Source organism: Ambystoma mexicanum, chromosome 8 (assembly GCF_040938575.1).
Source record: "Ambystoma mexicanum isolate Mex_15411 chromosome 8, UKY_AmexF1_1, whole genome shotgun sequence".
In the NCBI taxonomy this organism is placed as follows: Eukaryota; Metazoa; Chordata; class Amphibia; order Caudata; family Ambystomatidae; genus Ambystoma; species Ambystoma mexicanum.
The window spans coordinates 439449272-439473874 of NC_090929.1; the positions used below are offsets into that span (position 1 = coordinate 439449272).

The following is a 24603-nucleotide window of genomic DNA, read 5'->3' on the forward strand; positions in this document are numbered from 1 at the left end:
CACTCAGCCTGCCATTTTAAATTTTTTATTTTATCAAACTTGCCTTGGCACAGAGGGGCACATTGGTGTGCCAATCTGGCCCCAGGGTGCCCAAACCTTACTGCCCCGCCCACTGGGGCGCCTGTCGTACAATTTTTGGTGGCCCTCTCCACACTCATCCCAAATAGGTGGCAGGGGTACCTTATGCAGGCCTCCCTGGGGGCAGATATCTGCCCGTAGGAAGGGGCAAATGGGTTTTCAGTGGGGGGGGGTGAGGTTCGGTAGACCACATGGATGGCTTGCAAGGGGAGTGCGGGGGGGATGCTTGAAAATTATTGATTTATTTTTGCTGGTGTGAACGTAGGTAACATGTTTTTTGTTTGTTTACAGCTTTTTCTATGCGAGCAGCTGCAACGTTATGCGAGTACTGTTTTTTTATTATTCTATGGTTAGGGCCCACTGTCAGTGGGGTGGGTGAGACTGGGGCTGGATTGTTGGTGGTGTGGGTGGGAATGGGCCGTCTGGGCAGATATGTTGGTGGGCTGGGACACAATTGCAGGGGCAGGCCACAAATTGCCCCCCATGCCAGTAGAACATTGGTGTTTCCCTGAGAGCAGATCCCTCCCATGTGGATTGTCCGTCTGCAAGCCCAGGCTCCAGCTCTGGCTGTGCTACGTTACAGATGTCACCTCCGGGGAGGAAGGGGGACCCTGCCGGGGCTCCCTGGAGCTGCTGCTGTGTTTAAGGGACGGTACACCCACAAGGTACATGGATGTCCAAGGCCAGGGACATCACCTTCAACAGTCCTGGTATTGCGGCTGGGCTGCATTACAGCTTTTCCCTTCGGGGAGGTATTGGCACACTGCCGGGACTCCCTGGTGGGGAGAAGCCATAACGCAGGGCAGCCAGGTCTCCAGCAAAGTCAGTGGTAATATCCCTGGCCTTGGGCACCCTTCTCCCATGTGGGTCTTTGCCGGGGGTTCTGGGTAATACATTCTGGGCCGCTTCGCGCAAGTCAGACCTTTGTGAATTTCCCACGGGTGTCCTCTTTTGGGAAATGCATGGGGTTCTCTGTTTTCCTTGCTGGCTTCGACACCCTAGGCTCAAATCTGTAGGTTGTCCACATGAACAAAATGTGCTGTGGCGAAAGGCTTGGGGTACTAGTGGGTTACCCTTTTCCTTTTGCGCCCCCGGTAGGTGCACCCACACATGTGAGGTAGGGTTTTCATCGGGACACGTGTGGGGATGCGGGAAGGTAGGCCATGTGTTGTTGGCAGTGTGTTTCGGTGGGTAGCCAGAACGAAATGTCTGAGAATTGTCTTTATTTCCAGCCAATTTCAGAGACATTTCCCTCTGTCCACTCACCGAAACACGTCGCCAACAACAGATGTCATACCTTCCCGCGTTCCCAAAGGTGTCCCGACAAATACGGTACCTCACATGTGTGGGTGTACCTACCGGGGCGCAAAAGGAAAAGGGTAACCCACTGGTAACCCCAAGCCTTTCGGCACAGCACATTTTGTTCTTGTGGGCAACCTACAGATTTGGGCCTAGAGTGTCAAAGCCAGCAAGGAAAACAGGGAACCCCATGCATTTCCGAAAAGAGGACACCAGTGGGAATGCACAGAGGTCTGACTTGCGTGCAGCGGCCCCGAATTTATTACCCATAACCCGAGACAAAGTGAACATTGTGTTTTTTCCCCACCAAATATCACACTTTGTCAGGGATTGTGGTTAATAAAAACTGGGTCAATTTGTGCAAGGCCAAAATCGCCTCTCTCAGAAAATGGTTGATAACCACATCAAAAACATGTTTTTTCATTTCCACTCAACCTGTTCTTGAAAGACAGGAAATTGGGGAATTCGGCACAGCAAACCATTTGTTCCTAGCTATTAGAAGGAAAAAAACACAGGCTTCTTTGTACATCATTTTATTGTTATTGGCATTATTTGAAAAAACCCAACATTTTCGCCCTTTTTGCTGATTTTCTCTCACCCTCCTAGGAACCCTGGGTGGCATTACAACCGCCTACATGTGAGAAAAAAAAGAGGCCAAATTTGGCCGAGATATCTCATGTAACAAAAAAGTTACAAGGCATTGAATGGCCACATACAAAAGGCCTTGGCACGGGGGGGGGTTTGTGGGGGGGGCATGGCACTTAAAGGGTTAAAAGAATGTAATAATAATTATTATGATAATAACGAAGGAGATTGCATTTTATGGGCAAATTCCCTTTTAGTGCAGGTAGTCACTTCAAAAGCTTGATTGGCATTGAAGACTCCAGTTATTAGCAGTGTATAGAGTTTGAATATTCTTGTCTTTTATTATTAACATGATGGGATTTATTGAGCGTGGACCTAGCTTCGAGAAGCAAGAGAACGCTTTACAGAGGTATTCAACAGTACAGATGCATAACGGAGCGCTTACCAGAGGTAACAAAAGATATACAGCGGGGGTAGGATACAGAAGGACACAGAGGAGGGATAAGGCTAGACAGGGTGGCATGGAGGAGAGGGGCGGACAGGTTCTAGCAAGTCAGGTGGCACAGTGGGCGACGTGATGGCCTAGGATTTGAGGAGGAGCAACTCCTTGAAGAGATGGGTCTTGAGTTATTTTCTGAATTGTAGGAGTGTGGAGGCAAGTCTGATGCTGACGAGGAGGAGGTTCCATAGTCTTGGGGCACAGGAGGAGAAGGCTTGTTTTCTGGTCCATTCCTTTTTGCAGGAGATCCTGAATTTCTCTGTGAGATAGCTGGGTGACTGTCAGGAATAAGGGGTGGCAGGGACTCAGGCGGCGCCAGAAACTGAATAGATAGGGAATGATGCAAGAAAACTACATTTCCCAGCAGAACCTGGGAGGATTGAGTAGTCATCCGCCGTGCGCGCGTGTGGCCAGCTGATCTTGATGAGTAACAGTTTATTAAGGCCACACGGCGCACGGCAGGTGTGGCTTATTTTGTGTTTGTGCGGAGCTTCATGTCGGCGGAACGAAGGAGCCTTATGGACTCGTGGAATCAGCAGCGGCGGCGGGCGTGAGGGAGAGTTGCATCTGGAGGTGAAGAGGTTGCAGCTGCGACGTGCTTCCCCAGACTGCGTCCGTGAGGGCATCAGAGCCTCCCGGACTTAAGATAAGTGGAAATATGTAACTGTGCATGGCATTTTCTTTAAGCTCACGAACATTTGTTATTGGCTGTGGGCGGGGCCAGGTGCTGATAAGGCAGCATGACACTCCGCTGGCCTCCGCTTGGGTTCAGGGGTTCACTGGCATAATCTATTACGGCGAGTGGATGGATTTCGTTATATTTGATGTATGAACAATCATTCATGTGGGCACTCGTGCAGAAGGCCCCTCCTCTCAGGCATTTGGTGGTTAAGTGCTGACAAGAAGAGTTTTGTTTCATAAGAAACTTTGGGCTGAAAGGGTGAATGGCCAGAAGGCTTATGTTTCCATGTGCATCTGCTTTTCATGTTCATTGCTCATCAGTGTTGCTTCATGCTAGCCCTTGGGGCCATGTGTCATGTCTTTCATAATAGGATTATTCCCAATTGTATGTTCCATCATGCTTGCTATGCGTAATGTTCATGAGAGAGTGGGAATAAGGTTCATGTATCAAGGTGTACTACAGAAGTATGTGGTATAGGGCAGGACCCATTGAGGAGGTTACAAGGTATTAGGCAGTGTAGGTTTTGTTTCCCTGTTACGTCCCCAGTCCTATCCATACTAGGTTTTCCCTCACCCTCTATCCGGTGTTTCTAAAATTCCCCACCCTGTCCACAACCTCTCCCGAACCCTCTTCCCCCCTCTGGCTGCCACGTGGTGTCCTGTTCACTCTACCAGGTACCTGTGCCAACCACAGTGGGAGGGTCGACTTCATTTGGCTTCTGTGGTTCGGGGGAGAGTGTCGACCTCTCTTCCCCTTTTTGTGTATCTTGACAGTGACTTCGAGGCGACTGCCTTATAGATGATACAGCAAGACGTGAAGGTAATTTCTGCGTGCAGTGGGAGCCAGTGATGGTCAATGAGGGCCGGGGTGATGTGGTCGTATCTGCGTAGACCCTTGATGTGACATGTAGCCACATGTAGGACACTTCCCAGGGGCACAAGGGAGGACGACGGGAGGCCTTTGGGATGTTCTTGCGTGTATCAGGTTGCTGACGGTTTCGGTTTGCAGGTGCGTTGTTACAGAGGCACGTGTCGGTCAATGGAGGCTGAGAGGGTGGCATTGAGTGCTTCCAATAGAGAGTCGCAGTTTGGTTGGGGTATTTGTGTAACGATTCACGATATTGGTCTGTGTGGAAATGTTGGAGTCGCTTTCCCCCATTCCAATAAGCTCGAATGCATATGCCGCACACACATCACATTGTGACGTCACTAGCTCAGGAATCAAAATCATTCAAGCACTGTTCTCTAGCCCAGCGTTGGGCAGGCTGCAACTTTGCTCTCCTTTGCTGTACGCTAGTATCCCTCCGGTAAGCCTTTACTAGGTTTTCTGCTGCTTCTTTCTTATTCCCTTCTCCAGTCTATTCCCTTTCTCCTTTCCGGGCTACTTCATTAAATGCTCAGTTTTCCGGTGCTCCGACATTGCTTACCTTGGACTGCCTTCGTCAGCCACATCATTCTAAGGACTTCCTTGGCTGTACCATGTGCAGGTTCTTTCCCATACAGGTTTTATTTCTCCCGCTGATTGGCTCTGCATTCCGTGGGCAGAGCCAAGCACCTACTTCCATCTCCTGGGTCACGGTGGCTGCCCAGGGGACAGGGCGCCCTAAACAACTCATTGATTCGCCTGCTGATCACTTAAGGCGTGATAGTTCGGTCCATGTGAGGTGGAGGTTAGCAAGGTCTTCCATGAGGGCTTCCACCGGGCAGTTCTTGAAGGACCCGAGGTTTGTCTGGTGTGTTTCTGCCGGGAGTGCTTTACTGTGGTGGTGTGCAAGATGTTCTAAGGCCCAACCAGCCAAGCTGTAGTGGAGAGAAGGTAGTGCGGTGATGATTAGGTTGAGGATGTTACCTTACTTGTGCATTGGGTCTTTGCTGCGATGTGTGAGGCTGAGGGTGTTCGTGACCAGAACAAAACAGCAAGCTTCCTCTTTCCTGAACCCATCCTCTCTTTCTTTCCCCCAGGGTTATAAAGCAGACTTGTAGTGGCATACACACTATACAATCAATCATACATAATATGTAACCACTGAATCCCTTCTTGAACCGAAGAGGGAGATATGTGATGCTTAATGACAAAAGAGCCACACAAGTATGTCAATATTTTTCAAGTCTCAAAAACTTTCAACAGAATAAGGCTTCAAATCTTGGATGTTGTGCAGTCAGCTGAAATCACTCACCCCTTCTCACATGATACACTATCGATGTCCATGCTCTGAGAGCGAGAGAGGGATTGGCACTGCGTCTCCAAGCTGTTAGATGGGGAACTGCTGAGGGAGCTGACACCTTCGCTGCTCTGGCTACGGTGCGCTGTACCTTAATGGAATAAAATGCAAAGTATTAACAGGGATAGGAGAGGGTTCACCCCTCCCCCCCGCACCCCAAAAGGAGCACAAAGGTGATTATAACCCCAGAGAACAAGAAATCAAATGAAGTGGTTATTGCATAGAAAAAGAGAGTCATAACGCACAGAGAAAGGTATTACTTAGCTACAGAGAGGGCGAATGAGCGTGAGAGACACTCCAAGCAAGATGATACTTAAAGGAAGCATAGGTAGCAATTATCACTCTGGGAGAACACTGAAGAAGGAGAATGCAGATATTATGGGGGCATTTACTGTGGAAAGATATTAAGTAGTACGCATGACTCCTTTATTACACAATGGAGAACACAATAAGTATAGGAAATGATTGTTGCGCACACAGGCTCTAAAGGAGCACCAACAGGGGTGGCTATTACAAACAGCAAATCTCAAAAAAGCATGGGAAGTGATTTACAGGTGCGCAAAACAAATGGGTTATTACTATGAATAGAGTCCTTTAAAAAATGCATAGATTACCATTATTGCACAGAGGAGTTAATGTAGGATGAACAAGGGAGTTGCAACCATATTTATCCCGGGCTGAGCCATATTGTGATTGCATGTCCCTATTTCGCATACTGAGAAATAGCTAAAACAAATTAATTTAACAGATTGCTACCCCCAGCTACCATAAAGTACGAAATCGCTGGGTATTTCCATTGACTGCTTTTTGGATTTCTGATTTTCAGCATTTATGTTCTTAAAATTTCAGTGGTGTTTTTCCAGTGTTTTCACAAAACTAAAAACAATTGTGCAGATCGGTATGTGTGCATATTGTTTGTGGAAAATAATGGAGAGCAACAAGTGTTTTTCCAGTGTATATGAAAAACATGCTTATTAACATACATACTTTTCGGATTAGAAACATCAAGGGATATACAATGTTCTCAATGGATAGACTATTGAGGAAACAGTTTCTCAAACGGGATACCATTTGAAAAAGCATTGACATCAGTGTGAAATCACAGAAAATTTGACAGGAAGTGATGTGATATTATGATACTTGATGTTATCATGGAAAGCAACATTACAAGAAATTACCATGAGTAAAACTCAAAGCAAACTAAATTAGTTATGTGCAATATGTTTTGCTGATTTATACTATGCACCGCTTCCATTTTATGTTCTCCAGGCACTCTGTGAATGGTGTAGGGAAGGCATGATATCAAACAGTGAGATAGACACAAGTGATCACAGTTTAAGGGTGTTTATTAAACTTCAATTGGGTTTGAAAAACTCCTATCTAATCCTAAATCTAAAGATGGGAGCAAGCTACGACCATCAACGTAAAAATAACCCATTCCTAGTGGAGTCTTGTCAAAATAAAAAGGGCATATACTATTGCCAATCCTTACTTCTAAATACAAATAGTGTGGGAAACGATGTTATGCAAAATAAAAGCGTTCAAGAAATGATATGTCAGGATATTCAAGCTGTTGGCTTCCCTTCCCCACTTTTTCAGCATGGGACAAGACAGCACACTCAAGATTTGTGCACTCTCTGGCTTCTCTAGCACGAGATGCAATTCAAAATCTCAACATCAGGGCCTTCTGTGCCAAAGTCTCTTTGCCATTCAAAGTCTCTCATTTCAGAGGGCCTGAGGCAATACGACAAACATTAAAGTTCCTTTCTTCTTAGGATTTCACATATATAGCTTCTCAGGTGATTTACTGTTCGCCCCGGGTCCCCCTCCGCCGGGCTCAGGGGCACTTTAACACAAAACCTTCAATTGGTCTCCCTCCGCCGGGCTTCGACCAAATTTTTCAACTTTTCCAAACTTTCTCTACTTCATTTAAATCAAAGACTTTCGACTGTGCACTGGATGTTGCATGAACTGTCGCAGGACCACTTTGATTCACAATTACTTGTTCTCTTTTTGATATAACCTTTTTCTCATTTTCACTATTACCACTTTTCAGCTGGATACCTTACAGAGACCTTTGATTGAGCACCCACACGGTGGCAGACCACTCTGTCAAAGGTATTGCATCTTGCTTTTAAAATTCAATAACTAATCAGCAGTTCAACTTTACTTGTGTCTCTTATCACATGCGTTTTAACAATGTTCGTTACAGCGCTTGCCATACAATGTTGCTGCTTGCAACCTTGGCTTCAACACAGACCGGTCTTGTATCGGTCTCCCCAACTCACAGGCTGTGTTGATTTTATTGACACTGTTCTGTTCTTGCAGCCAGGGACGATACCACGAAGAATGCTGCTTCTCCCCGCCTTGATTATTGACGCAGGAGGGCCACGGGTATCTCTGACACACAATGCAGGATTCTTCAGCCTGGTTTCCTACTCTTATGCCTTCTATTCTCAAGGTTTCTGGAAAGTAACAGTTCCTTGGTGAAAAGGTCAAGGGAACTTCCCTTTTTGCGATCCCCTTCTGTTTTGCTGTCTTCTCGCCTTCAGCTGCTTTCTCAAAACTGCTGTTTACTCGTGTCCTTTGTCTTTCTCAGGGTGTGTTCTCATGCTCTGCCTTTTATCCGTGTGGGGAAGCCTAATGGAATTCAGGTGTGTCTGATGGTGAGTAATTGCCTGACCATTGTATTGGGACACGTCAGGTATAGTGCTTGGGTGTTAGTCTGTTTTCTCTCATAGCGGGCTGTCTGTGTGAAAGTGTTTGCGTTATAAAACGAGGGGTTGGGGAGGTTAGAGTTTTAAAATATCCTACCTGGAAGGATGGGGCAAAGGTGTTCGTTACATGGAAGGGGATACTGTGTCTCACCATCCGGTGTCCCACTCCCATAAGACCCCTCACCTAGGTGACCCTCCCGCACTGGTCCACTTCCAGGAACTGGATCCAAAAGCAATGGCCGTGTCCTGGCCACCTGGATGACAGACACCTTCTGGTTTCTCACAATGGTCACTGTTATTATTTATGAAGCTATAGAGTGAGTGGGACATTTTGTTTTTAGAGTACAATGTAGACATAATCAGTTCTAAGGACTTCTAATTTTCATGGATAAGGCACAGTGAGATAACATGATTTGCTTAAAATGATGTGCCTAAAATCACACTTCAGTTAAGTGGTGATTCAGAGACTTGAGCCCAGTCTGAAAAACAGAATATTGACCACATTCATCTTCCAGGCTCTAGTTGGTAGAAATATGTGTTTTTGTCTTTCAAGAATACTCTACACACAACTCATAATAAAGCACTCTGATAAACATATACATCCTTTTAGAAATATGTAAAGCAAATAGAGGATAATTGCAGCTTTGTAATCCCCTTTTGAAAGACGCATGAATGCATCAGAATGCAAAGAAGAGTGAGACTGAGTAATGACTTGAGTTTTGTCGGCCACCCCTTATGGTAGTTCAAAAGGAAGGAACTTATAGATTTTCTGTAACACATGTCTCCAATACCAGTTTTCTAAGGGGTGAGGGCATATGCTTTTCCATATGGCACAGCACCAGGAATCAGTTAAATTCTACAGTCGTACGATAGGTTTGGTGGTAATGTCTCAGCTTCTTTGGAGTCAAACACGCCCTGGCAATCGTGGTATTTAAGCGAGAGGGCATCGATAAGGGCCACCACATGTGGTTGTACTGCTGAATTGGCCTCTACGGTTTGCATGTTGGTGGGCAGAATCATTGACTCTAAATGACAGTAATCTGCACAATGGTGATTTAGATTTGACCAGCCCCGCGCTCCAATCAATCAGTGGGTTGGTTTCGGCCAACCAGGGCATCTCTAAAATTAAGTGGCATCTATGATGTCAAAGGAAATGTATTAATGATGGTATATCCCACAAGTCATATGCAGTGTGCCCCTCTGTAGTGTAATTTTCCCTCAAGTGAAGTTTGAACCATCTATAGAATCTATGGGTTCTGCACTAACTTTATTGAATCGGGTCAATCTCTGATGCCAGGCAAATTGAGCATCTATAAAATTCCCAGTAGACGCACAGTCTATCAAAGCTCGAGTCTCATTTGGATTTGTTACTTCATGTCTTAAAGTAATTACTAAATAAATATGACTTGTCTCAGGAGGGGGGGAGGTAAATAATAGGGCCCTCCACTGCTCGCTGATTTAATGTTTCCCGGTCTTATAGGACAGACCCAAACATCATGTCCTGAGAGTCCACAAAAGAAACACAGGCGGTTTCCTTCTGTGTTCTCTTTCTTCAGTACTCAATAGCCTCGTACCCGACCTACTTGCATGGCTTCCAGAATATCCCTGGTATGTTCCACAGGGAGTTGGGAAATATTTATTTTTAGTTCAAAGCTTTTCTTTTCGTCTTTTCTGTCCCCTTGCCTCTGTCTGATCTGTTTGTAAATCAATAGATATTAACTCTTCTACAGTAGAAGGGGCAGGGATTAAATTGTCAATGGTGTGTTTGATGTCCTCTCTCAAACCCTAACAAGGTAGTCTGGGAATGTTCATTTCATGCTAATTCTGCTATTGGAAATTTGAATCGGGAAATTTAAGACATACACTTCCCATTTCCTTGTTTAATGTCCAAGAGTTCATGTCTCAGTGATTTCTTACATATGTTTCTAGCAAACATCTTATGAAAGGTGCGACAACGAGGCAAAACAGGCGGGTTGAAGGAACTAAAATGCTGTCTTTATTCAGACTTAACAAAAATAAATGCTGATTGGCAAAATTCAAAGTTCTTTTTCCAGCATCCTTTTGGGTGTTTTTTGTGAAGCAATGGTTTTCCTCGGTTTTCTTGTAGGATACGCTGTAAGGACCTCTGGCAGTCTTCTTTCTCTTAGTCCTCATACGCCCAGGTGCTTCCTGTAGTTCCGGAATCCAGGTCTGATCGGCTCTGCAAGGAGAACAACAATGAGCACCCATCTTCAAACTAGCTGGCTCTTTATATAGGCAGGTAAGAATGGGCCAATCAGGTTCTACTTCCTGTTGTAGAGCATAAGAACCCATATAGGCCCCGTCCCCTTTTCCTTGTAAGCCTCTCGCCATGTTCCTTCCTGCACCTGTTCCCCGGGATGTCTTATTGTAGCCCAGGTAAGTGACTGCTGTTTTGTTTGTAACACTGGTAGGGTTGTGTATTCCCTGCCAGAGAACTCTCCCTGTGTGTCCGTGACTATGTGTCAGCGGGTCGCCTTTCTCCTGTTCGCTGTTTCTGCGTGACACGCGGTTGGCGTCCTACTCGTGATTGTAACATATGCGGACTGCATCTCTACGCGGTGACTGGGCTTCTTCCGTCCAACGGCAGTGTGTGGTCGAGCCCTCTCCACGGCCCCAGTTTCCCTCCTCTCTCCCACTCGCCGTCAGCGCCACTCTGGTGAGGCAGGTCTCTCCCGGTTGGACTTGGCGCTCTGCCTCTCCGTTCCTGCACTCGGGGATTTCGTCCTGGCGGGGACGGCTACACTTCCCTCTCCTCCCTGCCGTCAGCGCTGCTCTGGCGAGGTGGGTCTTCCCCGTTTGGACACGGCACTCTGCCTCTCAGTCCAAGCACTCAGGGATTTTGTCCTCGCGGGGACGTTTCGGCACCCGCATCTCTGCGGGCTGACCTAGGGTCGGCTGCTCGGTTTTCTTTTCATCGACCCGTGCCTTCCCATGCACTGGTGTTATGGTCCCCCACTCAGTCATTTCCTTTGTTTGGAGTAAGTCGGGATTGCATGTGGGTTCCCACCACTCGCCTACCATGAAGGTCGCGCCTGGCTCCTTCCCCAGCCCGCAGGTCTTCCCTCCATAGTCCTGGGTCGTGCTGACCCCCGTGTCTAGGTCATTACAAAAGGCTAAAGAAAATGTTCTGTAATCGCCAAGGATTGGATCCTGTTTATTGATTCAAGGAGTAGCCCAGGTAGTGGCCGTTCCATCCAAGTTCATTAACACAAAGGCTACTTTAGCTCTGTCTGAAGTGTACATTTGTTGGAGATTCATAAAGTGTAAATAAACACTGGGTTGTGAAATGTGGAACCTCTTTTGGGTTTCCTGTAGGTGTCTCTGGCATGGGGTGGTGGGGGAGGTGAATCTGTGCTCGTATCCTGCACTCATGGTAGAACTCACTTTTTTGGACTTCAGTCCTTTAAGATTGGGAACTATAGGAATAGTGCAAGGATGCTGGGTTCAGGGTTTTCCTTGAGGATTTCCCCATGTCTGAAGCCCCTGCTTCCCGATTCATTTTTTTTCTTCTTGGAGGGTTTTCCCCGTTTGATATAGGAAAGATGCACACTCAGCAAGAGCAAAACGGTCTTGGCGGAACACAGCCATATTAGCCTACACGCCTGTAGGGCTGGTGCCAGAACTATGGTAGCCTTTTCCATGGCATCCTGGAGTGAAGAGTATAGGTCTGAGCAATCTGTCAGTACCTGAATCTTTGAAACCTGCTTAGGGGGTTCCTTGGAGATCACTGCATAATGCCAAAGCTAGGAACCAAGCAAGAGCCACACATTTCGTCCAAAGCTGAAAAGCCTAGCGATGCAGGACGTCTGGTCTGTAAAGCGCCATGGATTATTCTCTCCAGGCTGAAATATATTAAGGGAGAGATGCAAGTATAGATCATACAACAGATGAGAAGAACAAGTTACTTTCTTACCTGGTAACGTTCTTTCGATGGGATGGTCCGACGACGTATTCCATATCTATGACATGTAATCACCACAGCTGTGCTGCTTCGGAAACTTTTTCGGTGTCTGCGTCCTGCGTCGATGACGTCGATGCGCCGTCGTCGAGGATCTCCTCCGACGTCTGACGTCATCCGATGTGATAAGTAGGACGCACGACGCCCATAGCCTCAGTTGTAGTTTTTTCCCCCAGAACGTGTGACATAAGTCAACTGCCAGTCAGACACAAAGCCTTGCGGAACGTAAGCTGCAATCGCAAAAGAAATTCTGCAGCGGGGAAGGCCGGGCGGGAGCGATATGGAATACGTCGTCGGACCATCCCATCGAAAGAACGTTACCAGGTAAGAAAGTAACTTGTTCTTCGAGGGGATTGGGTCCTCCAACGTATTCCATATCTATGACAGACTCCCAAAGCAGTACCAAAGCAAGGAGGAGGGAAAGAATTTAGAATCAAAATGTAGAATAGCCAATCAAATAGCAGAGCAAAGGACCGCCTTGCCAAAGGCCAGATCCTGTGCTCGGATGGAATCAAGGGAATAGTGACGTACAAATGTATGTACTGAAGCCCAGGTGGCTGCATCACAGATGTTGCGAATAGGAACACCTCTCTGCAGGGCAGTAGACGCAGCCATACCCCTGGTAGAATGGGCCCGCAAGCCAGCCGGTGGGTCCTTACCCGCCAAACGGTAGCACTCCGAGATGGCCAAAATAATCCAGCGAGACAAAGTCTGTTTCGTCACAGCTTGCCCCAAACGCTTTCCAGCGTAACCAATAAAGAGTTGATCATCCACTCTGACCCGGGACATGCGTGAAACATAAAAGCTTAAAGCTCTCCTAGGATCAAGCCTATGGAGCCTCTCCTCTTCCTTACCAGGATGCGGAGGAGGATAGAATGCCGGAAGAACAACCTTCTGGGCCAAATGAAATTCCGTCACTACCTTCGGAAGAAAAGAAGGACGAACTCTAAGGACAACCCTGTCCTTGTGAAATACAGTGAAGGGAGGCTTAACTGAAAGTGCCTGTAACTCACTCACTCTGCGAGCGGAAGTAACCGCAACCAAAAACACAGTTTTCAGAGTTAATAGCCTCAAAGGGCAAGAATGTAAAGGCTCAAACGGAGCACCCATAAGAAACTTAAGAACCAGGTTTAAATCCCAACCGGGCACCAGGAAAGGTGACAGAGGGAACACATTAGTGAGCCCTTTCAGGAACTGTGAAATCAAAGGGATTTTAAAGTAAGAACACTCTTCAGACGAGCGCTTAAAGATGGACAGCGCCGCCAGGTAATCCTTAACGGTACCCACTTGCAAGCCCCTGTGGGCCAAAGAAAGTAAAAAGGACAGAACCATGGGGATGTCACATGCAAAAGGATCCACATTCTGAACTCTGCACCAGTCGCAGAACTTACGCCAACGGCAACGGTACAGAGACTTTGTTGCCGGCCTTCGGGCCGAAAGCAACACCTCCATCACGTCCTCAGGGAGGTCCCAATCCTTATACCTCAACCTTTCAGAAGCCAAGCGTGAAGGTTGAGGGATCTGACCTCTGGATGGAGAACCTGACCCCCCTCCCGTGAGAGCAGATCGTCTCGGTAGGGAAGACGACGTGGAGGGCAGATGGATAAGTCGAGAAGGTCCGGGTACCACGTCCTCCGAGCCCACGCCGGGGCAATGAGGATCATGCGGGAACCGAACTTCCGTAACCTCCGCAGCACTTGCGGGATGACGGGGACTGGAGGAAACGCGTACAGCAGCGGGAATGACCACTCCACCACGAACACGTCTCCTAAGGCTCCTTCTGGAGGAAATTCCCGCGAGCAAAACCTTTCGCACTTCCGGTTGACACTGGAGGCGAAGAGATCCACTTGAGGGGTCCCCCAAAGGGCGAAGATCTCCAGGAGAATCTCCTGAGCCAACTCCCACTCGTGAGAGATCGCGCTCTGCCTGCTCAGAGCGTCCGCCGTCACGTTTTCGGCTCCGGCCAGATGAACTGCCGAGATCGAAACTTCCTGCTGGATGGCCCAGAACTCGAGCTGCATCGCCTCTCTGCACAGAGGAAGTGACCCTACCCCCCCCTTTTTGTTGAGGTAGTGCATGGCCACTGTGTTGTCCGTCAGGATTAGGACATTCTTCCCTCGCACAGACGGCAGAAAAGCCTTCAGGGCTAGCCTAACGGCCCTCAGTTCCAACAGATTGATATGGAGTCTGGACTCCGACGGAGACCAACGACCGCTGACTGTCAGCCCGTTGGCATGAGCTCCCCATCCCGTGAGGGATGCATCCGTCACGATCGTCACCTCCGGCCAGGGAAGCCAAAATGGAGCCCCCTTCATCAGGTTGCCTTCGACGGCCCACCACAGAAGGTCCCGGGCGACCGAGGACGGCACCTGAATCGAGTCCGACATCCTGCCGGAGGACTGCGACCATTGCGTCTTGAATGCCCACTGCAAAGATCTCATCCGCAGGCGAGCCTCTGGCACCAGAAGAATGCAGGATGGCATGAGGCCGAGCAACCTCAAGAACTCGAACGCTGGGAGCGTCTGGGCATGCTGAAACTTGTGCACCATCTGCTGAATGTGAAGAGCCCTGACCTGGGGAGGAAAACACTGCCCCAGGGAAGTGTCGAGCACTGCTCCGATGTACTGGAGCCGCTGTGTTGGCGTCAAATGGGACTTCTTTAAATTGAGGGAGAAGCCCAGCCTGTGAAGGGAGCGACAGGTGATCGATAGATGATCCAGGACTTGCTCGGGAGAGCTCCCCCTGATCAACCAATCGTCCAGGTAGGGGTAGACGTGAATCCCCCCTTGCCTGAGATGCGCTGCCACCACCACCATGAGCTTGGTGAAAACCCTCGGGGCGGAGGTCAATCCGAACGGCAGGACCCGAAACTGAAAGTGCGAGTCGCCAACCGCAAACCTCAGGTACTTCTTGTGCTTGGGATGGATCGGCACATGGAAGTAAGCATCCTTGAGGTCGAGTGACACCAACCAGTCCTGAAGCTGAAGGGCCTGGAGGACTTGAGAGAGAGTAACCATCTTGAACTTGTCCTTCCTGAGGAGTTTGTTCAAACCGCGCAAGTCCATGATGGGTCTCAATCCCCCGTCTTTCTTCGAAACCAAAAAATAAGGGGAATACCATCCCTTGTTCCTCTCCGCTACAGGCACCAGTTCTATGGCGCCTTTCTCCAGCAGGGCTTGAATTTCCTGCGCAAGGAGCGGATCCGGACTCTGCAAAGAGAGGTTCCCCGGTGGATTGTCGCGAGGCCTGTGCCGAAAAGGAAGACAGTAGCCGTGGGTTATGATCTCCAGAACCCACACATCTGAAGTAATGGCTTGCCACTCTACCAGATGCTGCGCCAGCCTTCCCCCAACCGGCGAACCATGGGACATGGCCTCACGACTGAGCGGGAGCGGCTGCGGCGTTACCTGAGGGCAAAGAGGCAACTGCCCGAGCGGCCTTGGCACCACGGGTACCCTGTCGTCCACCTCTGGTACCCCTGTGTTGGCCTCTTTGACTGCCAGCCCCTCTCGCTTTACTGAAGGATGAGTAATAGCGAAAGGAACCACCCCTCCACTGCTGTCCCCTAGGACGAAAAGGCGGAGGTAGGCGAACTGCAGCGCCCAACGACTTCGCTGCAGCTTTTGAGGTCTGCAACCTCTCAAGGCTCTCGTCAGCCTTGCTGCCAAAAAGGTGTTTACCATCAAAGGGCATGTTGAGGAGCCGGGACTGCACATCAGGAGCAAACCCCGACTTCCGCAACCACGCAAACCTGCGTATCACGGTGCTCGCCGCCATGGACCTACTGACGCATTCAGCCAAGTCCAGACCCGACTGAACGGACTCACACATGGCATCCTTACCATCCTGGACCATAGAAAGGAAACCATCCCGTTCATCCCCTTCGGGAATACGTTCAGCCGCTAACGCAACACAGTTCCACAGAGTGTGCGTGAAACGTGACAAGGCACAAATGGAGTTGGCCGCCTGAAGCGCCATACCACCAGAAGAAAACACTTTCTTCGCCCAGCCATCAAAACGTTTGTCGTCCCTATCAGGAGGGATGGTAGGGTACGACGCCTGCTTTGCCGGGGCCGTGGCCGCCTGCACCACCAAACTTTCCGGAGTGGGGTGCCTGGTCAAGTAGCAGGGGTCGCTACTGGCTGGACGGTATTTACGCGACAAGGATCTGCCCACCGCCGGGAGACTCTCCGGAGCAGTCCAAGCCGCCGCCACCCTTCTCTGTAAAGCCATATGGAACGGCAGTACCGGGTCAGTTGGGGGACCAACATCAAGGATGTCCGTCAGATCATCCTGCACAAACTCCCCTGGGGGAGCAGACCATCCCAGATACTCAGACACCCTAGCCATAAGGCGCCGGTACGAGGAATCGGCATGGGAGCCAGGCTCAGGCCTACAAAATTCCACCTCCGGAGAGGTGTCCAGTCCACTGGCATCATGCAGTGACTGCCTCAAATCGTCAAACTGACTATGGCCCGAGACAATTTCATCTGGCACCTGACTAGGAACCAGGCCATCAGAATCCTCATCCGCCTCCGAAATATATTCCAGGTGGCGAAAAGGCACCCTAGAGTGCTTGCTCTTAACCAGAGCCTTCCTAGGGGGCACACCCGTGACACGGGGCACCTCCGACACGAAAGGCGTCGAAGGCGTCGAGCGAATCGGCGCCGACGCCGAGAAAACCGGCAATGGCGCCGAGAGGATCGGCGTCGACGTCGAGGCAATCGGCGTCGACGTCGAGGAAATCGACGTCAGATGCAGCGCCTCCAGTATCGGCGGCGTCGACACAGCCCTCGAGGCCGGAGCCCCGAGCGTGTCCCTCGACGACCTGATCGTCGACGTCCTCGAAGCCGGAGCCTCGAGAAAGCCTGTCGACGCCCTCGACGCCTCAGACGTCGATGTCTTCCTCGAAGACTTCACAGGAGCACACGGTCTCGAACGCGTCGAGGACCGGGACCTGGAACGGGTACGGCGAGAACGAGCCTCCTTGTCCGAACGGGACCGCTCCCGTGACTCGTGCCGACCACTCTTGCGAGCGGCGTCTCTCGACCTCACACGGCCGACCCCACTCGGGGGCGCGGACGGCTGAGTACCCTGCGACTCAAGAATCGCCAACATTTTCTTCCCGAAGGAAGCCCATTCCTCCGGTGTCGCACGGCTGGTGGGGTAACCGACGTGCCGTGCAGAATCCTCGGAAGAGGACCTGGAAGGCGACCGGTGACGGCGCTTCCGAGAATGCCTCGAAGAGGCTGAGGAGTGGCGAGACCCACTCCTAGAAGAAGACCGACGAGACTTCCGACGATGACGCGGAGAGTCACCCCTCGAATCATCCGTCGAAAGCCCCGCCGACTTCGACTTCCGGGGCTTGGACACCCGTCCTACCGACAACTTCTTCTTACGTTCGCGTAAGGCTTTGGACGTGAGCGACTGGCAGTCGACACAGTCATCCGTGTCGTGGGCCTCCCTGAGGCACCAGAGGCAGGCGTCGTGCGAGTCAGTCACCGACATCTTGGACCCACACTCCCCGCACTTCTTAAAGCCCGGACGCGGGGTTGAAGACGAAGTGGAAGACATCGCCGAAGGAAATTCACAAACGAACAGGTTCGGAGAACCAGAAAGAACAGAACTCCAAAGAGTCGAGGCTTAGAACCGAGAAACACGAAGCAACACGTTCGCGGAAAAAACGGAACTGAGGCTATGGGCGTCGTGCGTCCTACTTATCACATCGGATGACGTCGGAGGAGGTCCTCGACGACGGCGCATCGACGTCATCGACGCAGGACGCAGACGCCGAAAAAGTTTCCGAAGCAGCACAGCTGTGGTGATTACATGTCATAGATATGGAATACGTCGGAGGACCCAATCCCCTCGAAATGCCTAGCTTCCCCAAATTACCCTGTAGGTCTAATACCTTTGTCACTGACGACCAGCAGTAAGAAGTAGTGGAGGTCAGGAGTGCTCTACTCCAGTATCATAGCATGGAACTAGACTTTAGGAGGTTTCTCTGTGAGAGGGCAATGGGGCGAGTGTGAGGACACCAAGTATTTAATAGATTTAGGCTTGATAGATGCTTTATATGAGTCTATGGCTTTAGGGAGGGGAGTCCTGCTACGATATTCACAGGAATCACCTGCTTGCTCGGACTAGAATTGTATTTACTGCATCTTAGAGAAAGGGTGAATGACTCCTCTCTGTAGCGTGAAGTGCCATGATAGGGAGGATGAACCAAACTGGGTCATCTTTGTGCACCAGAAGTGTGGTGTCTCTAATTCTGGGTTGCCGTGCGAGCCACCAAAGCCTGGCATCGTCCCTGAAGACATCATATTGAGTACAGGCACCAGTGCTCAGGGCGCCAAGTGTATTTCTGAAGGTGTTGTAAATATAGATCATACAGCAGATGTGGGACCTGTATCTAAAGATAGGCACAAAACAAAAAGTGACAGGGTTGAAGGGGGGTGGTGAGCAAAAGAACCAGACTTCTAACATACAATTAAAAATTCCTAGTGCCTCCACAGAAACAGAAAATTGTCCTAAAAGACATAACCCACTACTGTAATATTTTGTGGGTCCATTAATAGGTAGTAGACAAAACATATATAGAAAAGTAGTGGGGAGAAAAGGCAACAAGACATTTAAACATACAGTAAAAACGGTCAAACGGATCCACAGCAAAACAACAACGCACAGTATTTCTGGCCATATAGGGCATAGTATCTGAACAATATAAATCACAGTCAAAGATAGTGCTAGACACAGCATTTAGGGTATGGGTAAAGGACCTAGGAATGTGCGCTATGTCCACTTAAGTCTATTAAAAAAGGGGCTGAACTGCGTCGCCAGTGTCACAAAATATGTGCACCCATTAACACCTACAAGTAGTAATACTGTAATTAAAGTGTAACAGGCGCGGCACGCGCGTGCCCTAGTATCAAATGAAAACAGTGAAAAGTCAATGTCCAAGTGGTTATTGAGTGAAAGATATGTCGTCAATTTCTTTATTCTGCAGGATGTCAGCCGACACGTGTTTCGACGTTCGTTGTTATCAAGGCAGTCATCAGTATAATGCCCAATTGAGAGAATTGATTCTTGCTTGTTTTCTTCACAAGAGGTCTAATGCAGAAAGTGTTGCCAAATTATGGATTATCATATATGCGTGAATACGCCAGTTAAGTATGTTGAGAAATGCAGAGTCCTATTATTAATGCTCTGTCAGTGAAAATGAGTGCTGTCTTGCCGTCACGGTCATAAACAACAATACCATGAGGAAAGTGCTCGATCCCAGTAGACTTGCGACAATTCTCTCAATTGGGCATTATACTGATGACGACTGCCTTGATAACGACGAACGTCGAAACAGGTATCGGCTGACATCCTGCAGAATAAAGAAATTGACGACATATCTTTCACTCAATAACCACACAGACTTTGACTTTCACCGTTTTAATTTGATACGAGGGCACGAGCGTGACGTGCCCGTTACACTTCAATTACACTAAAGATAATGCTAGAGCTGTGGAAACATTTCAAAAACACAACCAGAGGCCTTCAAAACATCTAGATACATTTTAGAAACAGTTACCAATACAGAACACTGCAGGTAAAAATGTTTAGTGTGGATTCAAGATGACGCCGCCTCTGGAGAGGACAGAGCCTGCAGCGCTCCGGCGGGGATCTGCTAAAAATGAAGCCTTTTCCCTCCACCAAACATGGCTTCACTGTCATACGGTAGATCCTGTTCCCCTAATCGGAGGCTTCGGCCAAGACGGACTTGGGAAATCACGAAATACGAGGCATCTGGCTCCCTGAAGTGAAGCCACCTGCGGTAACTAGCAGAGGCGGTTGGGGGCATTCGGGGGAGCCGACGTTGACCCAAAGACTGGGGCGAGCGGTCGGATCGGGCCCTGTGCTCGATATAAGCACAGCCAGTGATTTGCGACTGGAAGATCGGCAACCATAGGGGGATGATGCAAACCTTTCTCGAGGGCTGAGATATCTGTGCAAACTTCCACCTGGCGGTGACTGCATGGCCCGCCCCACCCACGGCCAACTCTGGGTGGAGACCTATCAGTCAGGAGCGCAGCCCAGACACGCAGCACTAGAGAGCCAACAGGGGGAACCTGAGCCACTGATGGCTGAGGCTTTCTGCCGTTCAGTGCTTCCTGACAGGGCCTGGGAGCATTCTTGGGGGTGCTGCAACTGAACACAAGGGTCTGGCAGGCCCACAGTCTGGGATCTATCATCAAGGCATTCCGGATGCCCAAACTAAAGAACAAGGAGGCCCACGCCCCCCCAGATTCACAGACTCCATAGGACAGGTAGTCTTCAGCATTGTTGGAGCCGGGGAGCCCAACCACAGGTTAGTGGAATGGAAGCTACAGGTGTCACACAGGGGAATGTTGGAACTGAATCACTAACAAAGACTGAGTTACTGCTTTGTCTCACATCTTTCTAGGACTCCTTAATGAAGTAATTTCAGGATCAGTTCCTCACTCTCAAGGAAGAACTCCAACAATCCATAAAGGAGGTCAAAGAGGATCTGGGACAAAAGACAGACACCAATGAAAGGGCCATTCAAGATGCTGCAGAAGAAGTCCGCTCCAATAGTGGTTTGTTGGAGGATTTATGCAGAACGGCTACTAATTTAGAGCTGCAGTGTGAAGACCTGGAAAACTGCTCGAGACATTCCAACATCCGCTCCGGATAAGAGACCGGTCAGAGGAAGTGGGGGACAAGGACCTCAGGAGGTGCATCCAGGCTATTGTCAGTGATCTATTGGGTTCTTCCGTATTAGAAGCCATTCTGATAGACAGAGTTCATTGGACGTTCCTAATTCTAGACCAATAGATGTTCTTGCAGCCCTCACCTCATAGCCAAAAGGAAATTGTTCTAGCAACTGCCAGAAATAAAAGGCACGATTTTAGCAATGGGATTGGAGATCCAAATGTACCAGGACTTGGCCTTAGTTACTTTTCATAAACAGCGGAAAATGGGCACAGAAACAAGAGAACTCAATAGAAACGAAATCTGATACCATTGGACTTATCCCTTTGTCTTGCTGTTACAGTTGGAGAGATCTCAATAGCGCATTACCACCACAAGCGAAGCCCTCACATTGCTGCACTTGTAAGAGCACGTGGACATCAGTGTGGAAGCACGCATCATGAAGGCTCAGAAGAGGTACCCCTGGAAGCAGTCGTGAAAACTGAAGGGCCCGCAGAGAGGAGAAACACTGGGTCTCCTGGTGAGATCGGACAAAACCTGAGTGCACCTTGATTTCTGGGTTCCAATCTGGCATAAGGGCCAGATGGTGAGGGGGCACTGGTGGCCGTTGCAATCTAAGAGTGACCCCCGTCACCTTGGTTCTGGGCAGGGTGGAGGAGAAAGATTTGAATTAACTCAAGTAAATCCCAGAGGGGCTGCCGTAGGGGTTACGGGATCTGTCCCCACTATCTTGAATCCAGTTGTGAGCCATAAGGTGCTCAGCAAATCTCTGTTGTATGGAGTTATTTGGTTGAAACGCGAGTGCTAGTGGCTCAGGGACCCCCAGTGGTGGAACCATGACTCAACAGTTTAAAGTTCTCCTATTTGTAGCATTTTGTGAATATTTTTGGTGGGAGAGGTTTGAGGGGGGGAAAAAGGACTCTGTGTGGTCGGTTATAAAAGGTTACATGAAAATATAATTACAGTTTATGCTATGGAAGGAGGGAAGCGAGGGGGAACATTCTGGACAGGGACTTCAGGATGAACACGGTTTGCAAAGAATCATACGAGGTGTTAGTTTCAATGCTAGGTCTTAAAACAAAATATCAGGAGTCTCAAATCCCCAGTTAAGAGAAAGAAGGTGGAACATTACCTTCAAAATTGTAAACCTGATCTGGTAGTTTTACAATAAATACTAATTTGCTAATTACCAGGTTACTCACCGTAGTGACCACCTTACTCCTAGTCCATAGTCCCCTTTCCTCCATGCTTATGGGACATCTCTCCGTCCTGTGGGACGGGACCGGAGCACTTTGTAAAAAGCATCCAAAATGTTTTCAAAAATGTGTTCCTCCTCTCTTTCCTGCGTGGGGCCCGGCACGCGGCCATAACCCCGCCCACCTTGGCTCCGCCCCGCGCATCGCGCATTAGTCCTTTCCTATCGCAATGTCCAAGACCCATTAGCATTAACAGAGGAACCTTATTAGAGGGGACGGCGGGAGGGCGTATTGAGGAAAGGGGACTATGGACTAGGAGTAAGGTGGTCACTACGGTGAGTAACCTGGTAATACTCCTACGTCCCGTCCCCTTTCCTCCATACTTATGGGAGATTCCCAAGCACTCCTTACAGGAACTATGGGTGGATGGAAATACCCCTTACTGAACAGTTTCTTCAGCACAGCCTGGCCGAACTGAGCGTCAGCCCTAGAGCTCATATCGAGGCAGTAATGTTTACAGAAAGCAGATGGGGAGGCCCAAGTAGCCGCTCTAGCGATGGACTCCCAGGGAACATACTTCTGAAAAGCAACCGCAGCTGCCTTGCCTCGCACCTGATGTGCATGGATACCCTTAGGAGGTTTCAGCTTTTGGACGTTGAAAGATTCCGTGATACAGGCAGCACTCCATCTTGAAATGGATGCCTTAGACGCCGGCCTGCCCTGGGGTTTACTGAAGGTCACAGACAGCTGGGAAGAGCTCCGAAGCTCGGCAGTCCTGTCCAGGTAGAACTTAAGAGCTCTTTGGACATCCAGGCAGTGTAGAACCCTTTCCGCCTCCGAGGCAGGGTTCGGAAAAAAGACCGGAAGGGAAATCGACTGATTCAGATGGAATTCGGTCACTACCTTTGGTAGGAAAGCTGGATTCGTCCGAAGGACTACCTTGTCCTTGTGAAAGACCAAGAAAGGATGCTCCACCAACAATGCCTGGAGCTCACTCACTCTCCTCGTTGACGTAACGGCGACCAGAAAGGACACTTTCCAGGACACGTACTTGAGGTCAACCGTAGCCATTGGCTCAAAAGGTTTATGGCACAACGCCTTCAGGACTACATTTAGGTCCCAAGGCAGGTGCAGACTACGAACCGGAGGGTAGAGGCGTGTCAAAACAGCAAAATGTCTCTTCACCACCGGGTTAGTTAACGAATAAGAACACCGATCTGTAGAGAGGTAGGCGGAAATCGCAGAGAGATAAGTCCTGCAGGACAAGACATGAACCCCTGACTCTGCTAGGGAGGAGACAAAGGACAGCACTGTGTCAATCGTCGCCACCCTCAGGTCCAATTCTTTCTCCAAACACCAATGACAGAACCTGAGCCATTTACTCTTGTATTGGGATCTGGTCGAGGGTTTCCTGGCTGCCTGGATAATGCGCATGTTATCCGCAGACAAACCCAAAGGCTCTAGAGCCATGAACTCAGGCACCATGCCGCCAAGTTGAGCGATTGTGGGGAGGGGTGCCACATCTGCGGTTCCCCTTGGTGAAGAAGATAGGGAGTTACTGCTAACCTGATCGGCGGACACACCTACAGGTGTTGAAGTTCTGAGAACCAAAACCTGGCCGGCCACCACAGAGCTATCAGTAGAAGAGAACAGTTGACAGAACTCTTCAACTTCCAAATTGCTCGATGAACCAGAGGAAGAGGCGGGAAGGCGTAAGCTCTCATGTTGTGCCATGGAATCTCGAGTGCGTCCCCCAGAGAGGAGGCTCCCAGCCCCCCTCTGGAGGCGTACTGAGGAAGCTTCTTGTTTACCGCCGTGGCGAAGAGGTCCACCTCCGGTGTGCCCCAACGCGAGAAAATCCATGAGAGGATCTCGCCTTCAACTCCCACTTGTAGCTGACCACTGTCCGCCGGCTGAGGGCATCCGCGGTGACATTCAGCCGGCCTGGGATGTGCACTGCAAGCAGCCAGACCCCATGAAGCACGGCCCACTCCCAAATCTGAATGGACAGATCCACGAGAGGGGGAGACTTCATTCCCCCTTGCTTGTTTATGTAGTACATCGACACCGCATTGTCCGTTCTTATGCGGACTACCTTGTTGACAATGAGAGGTCTGAACGCCATGAGCGCCAGAAAAATCGCCAGAAACTCCAACTGATTTATGTGCAGGAGCTTGTCCTGAGGACCAGAGGTCCGAGACCTGAAGAAGATCTAACGTCACACCCCACCCGAAAAGGGAGGAGTCTGTCGTGATCATCACCATGGGGGCTGGGTCCTGGAACCCCCACGCCCACTGACAGGTTGCTGAGAGATGACCACCAGTCCAGGTCCACTCTCATGGAATCCGGAATCATTATCCGTTTGGAATCCGGATCCACAGCCTGACGCCAGGAACTCGGAGGAGCCATCTGGGTCCGTCTCATTTTGAGACGAGCAAGAGGAAGAGCCAGTACACACGAGGCCATGAGGCCCAGAAGCCTCCGGAACCACCAGGCCGACATGCTCTCCGACTGCGTAAACATCTGACACGTGGCCAACAGATCCGCCATTCTGTCCCCAGTCAGATACACAAGGCAATCATCGTGTTCCAACGAAAACCCAGGAAAGTCAGGTTCTGTGAGACCG

At 49.6% G+C, this 24603-nt stretch overlaps 1 protein-coding gene across 1 annotated transcript in view; it reads right to left on the minus strand.

Moving 5' to 3' along the window:
* Positions 1–24603, minus strand: part of UBE4B (ubiquitination factor E4B) — a 2401822-nt gene that overhangs the window by 2220952 nt on the left and 156267 nt on the right. The window contains exon 3 of the mRNA XM_069609995.1: positions 5320–5455. Within this exon, the coding sequence (XP_069466096.1) occupies positions 5320–5455 (136 nt within the window). The remainder of the gene's footprint in view (positions 1–5319; positions 5456–24603) is intronic.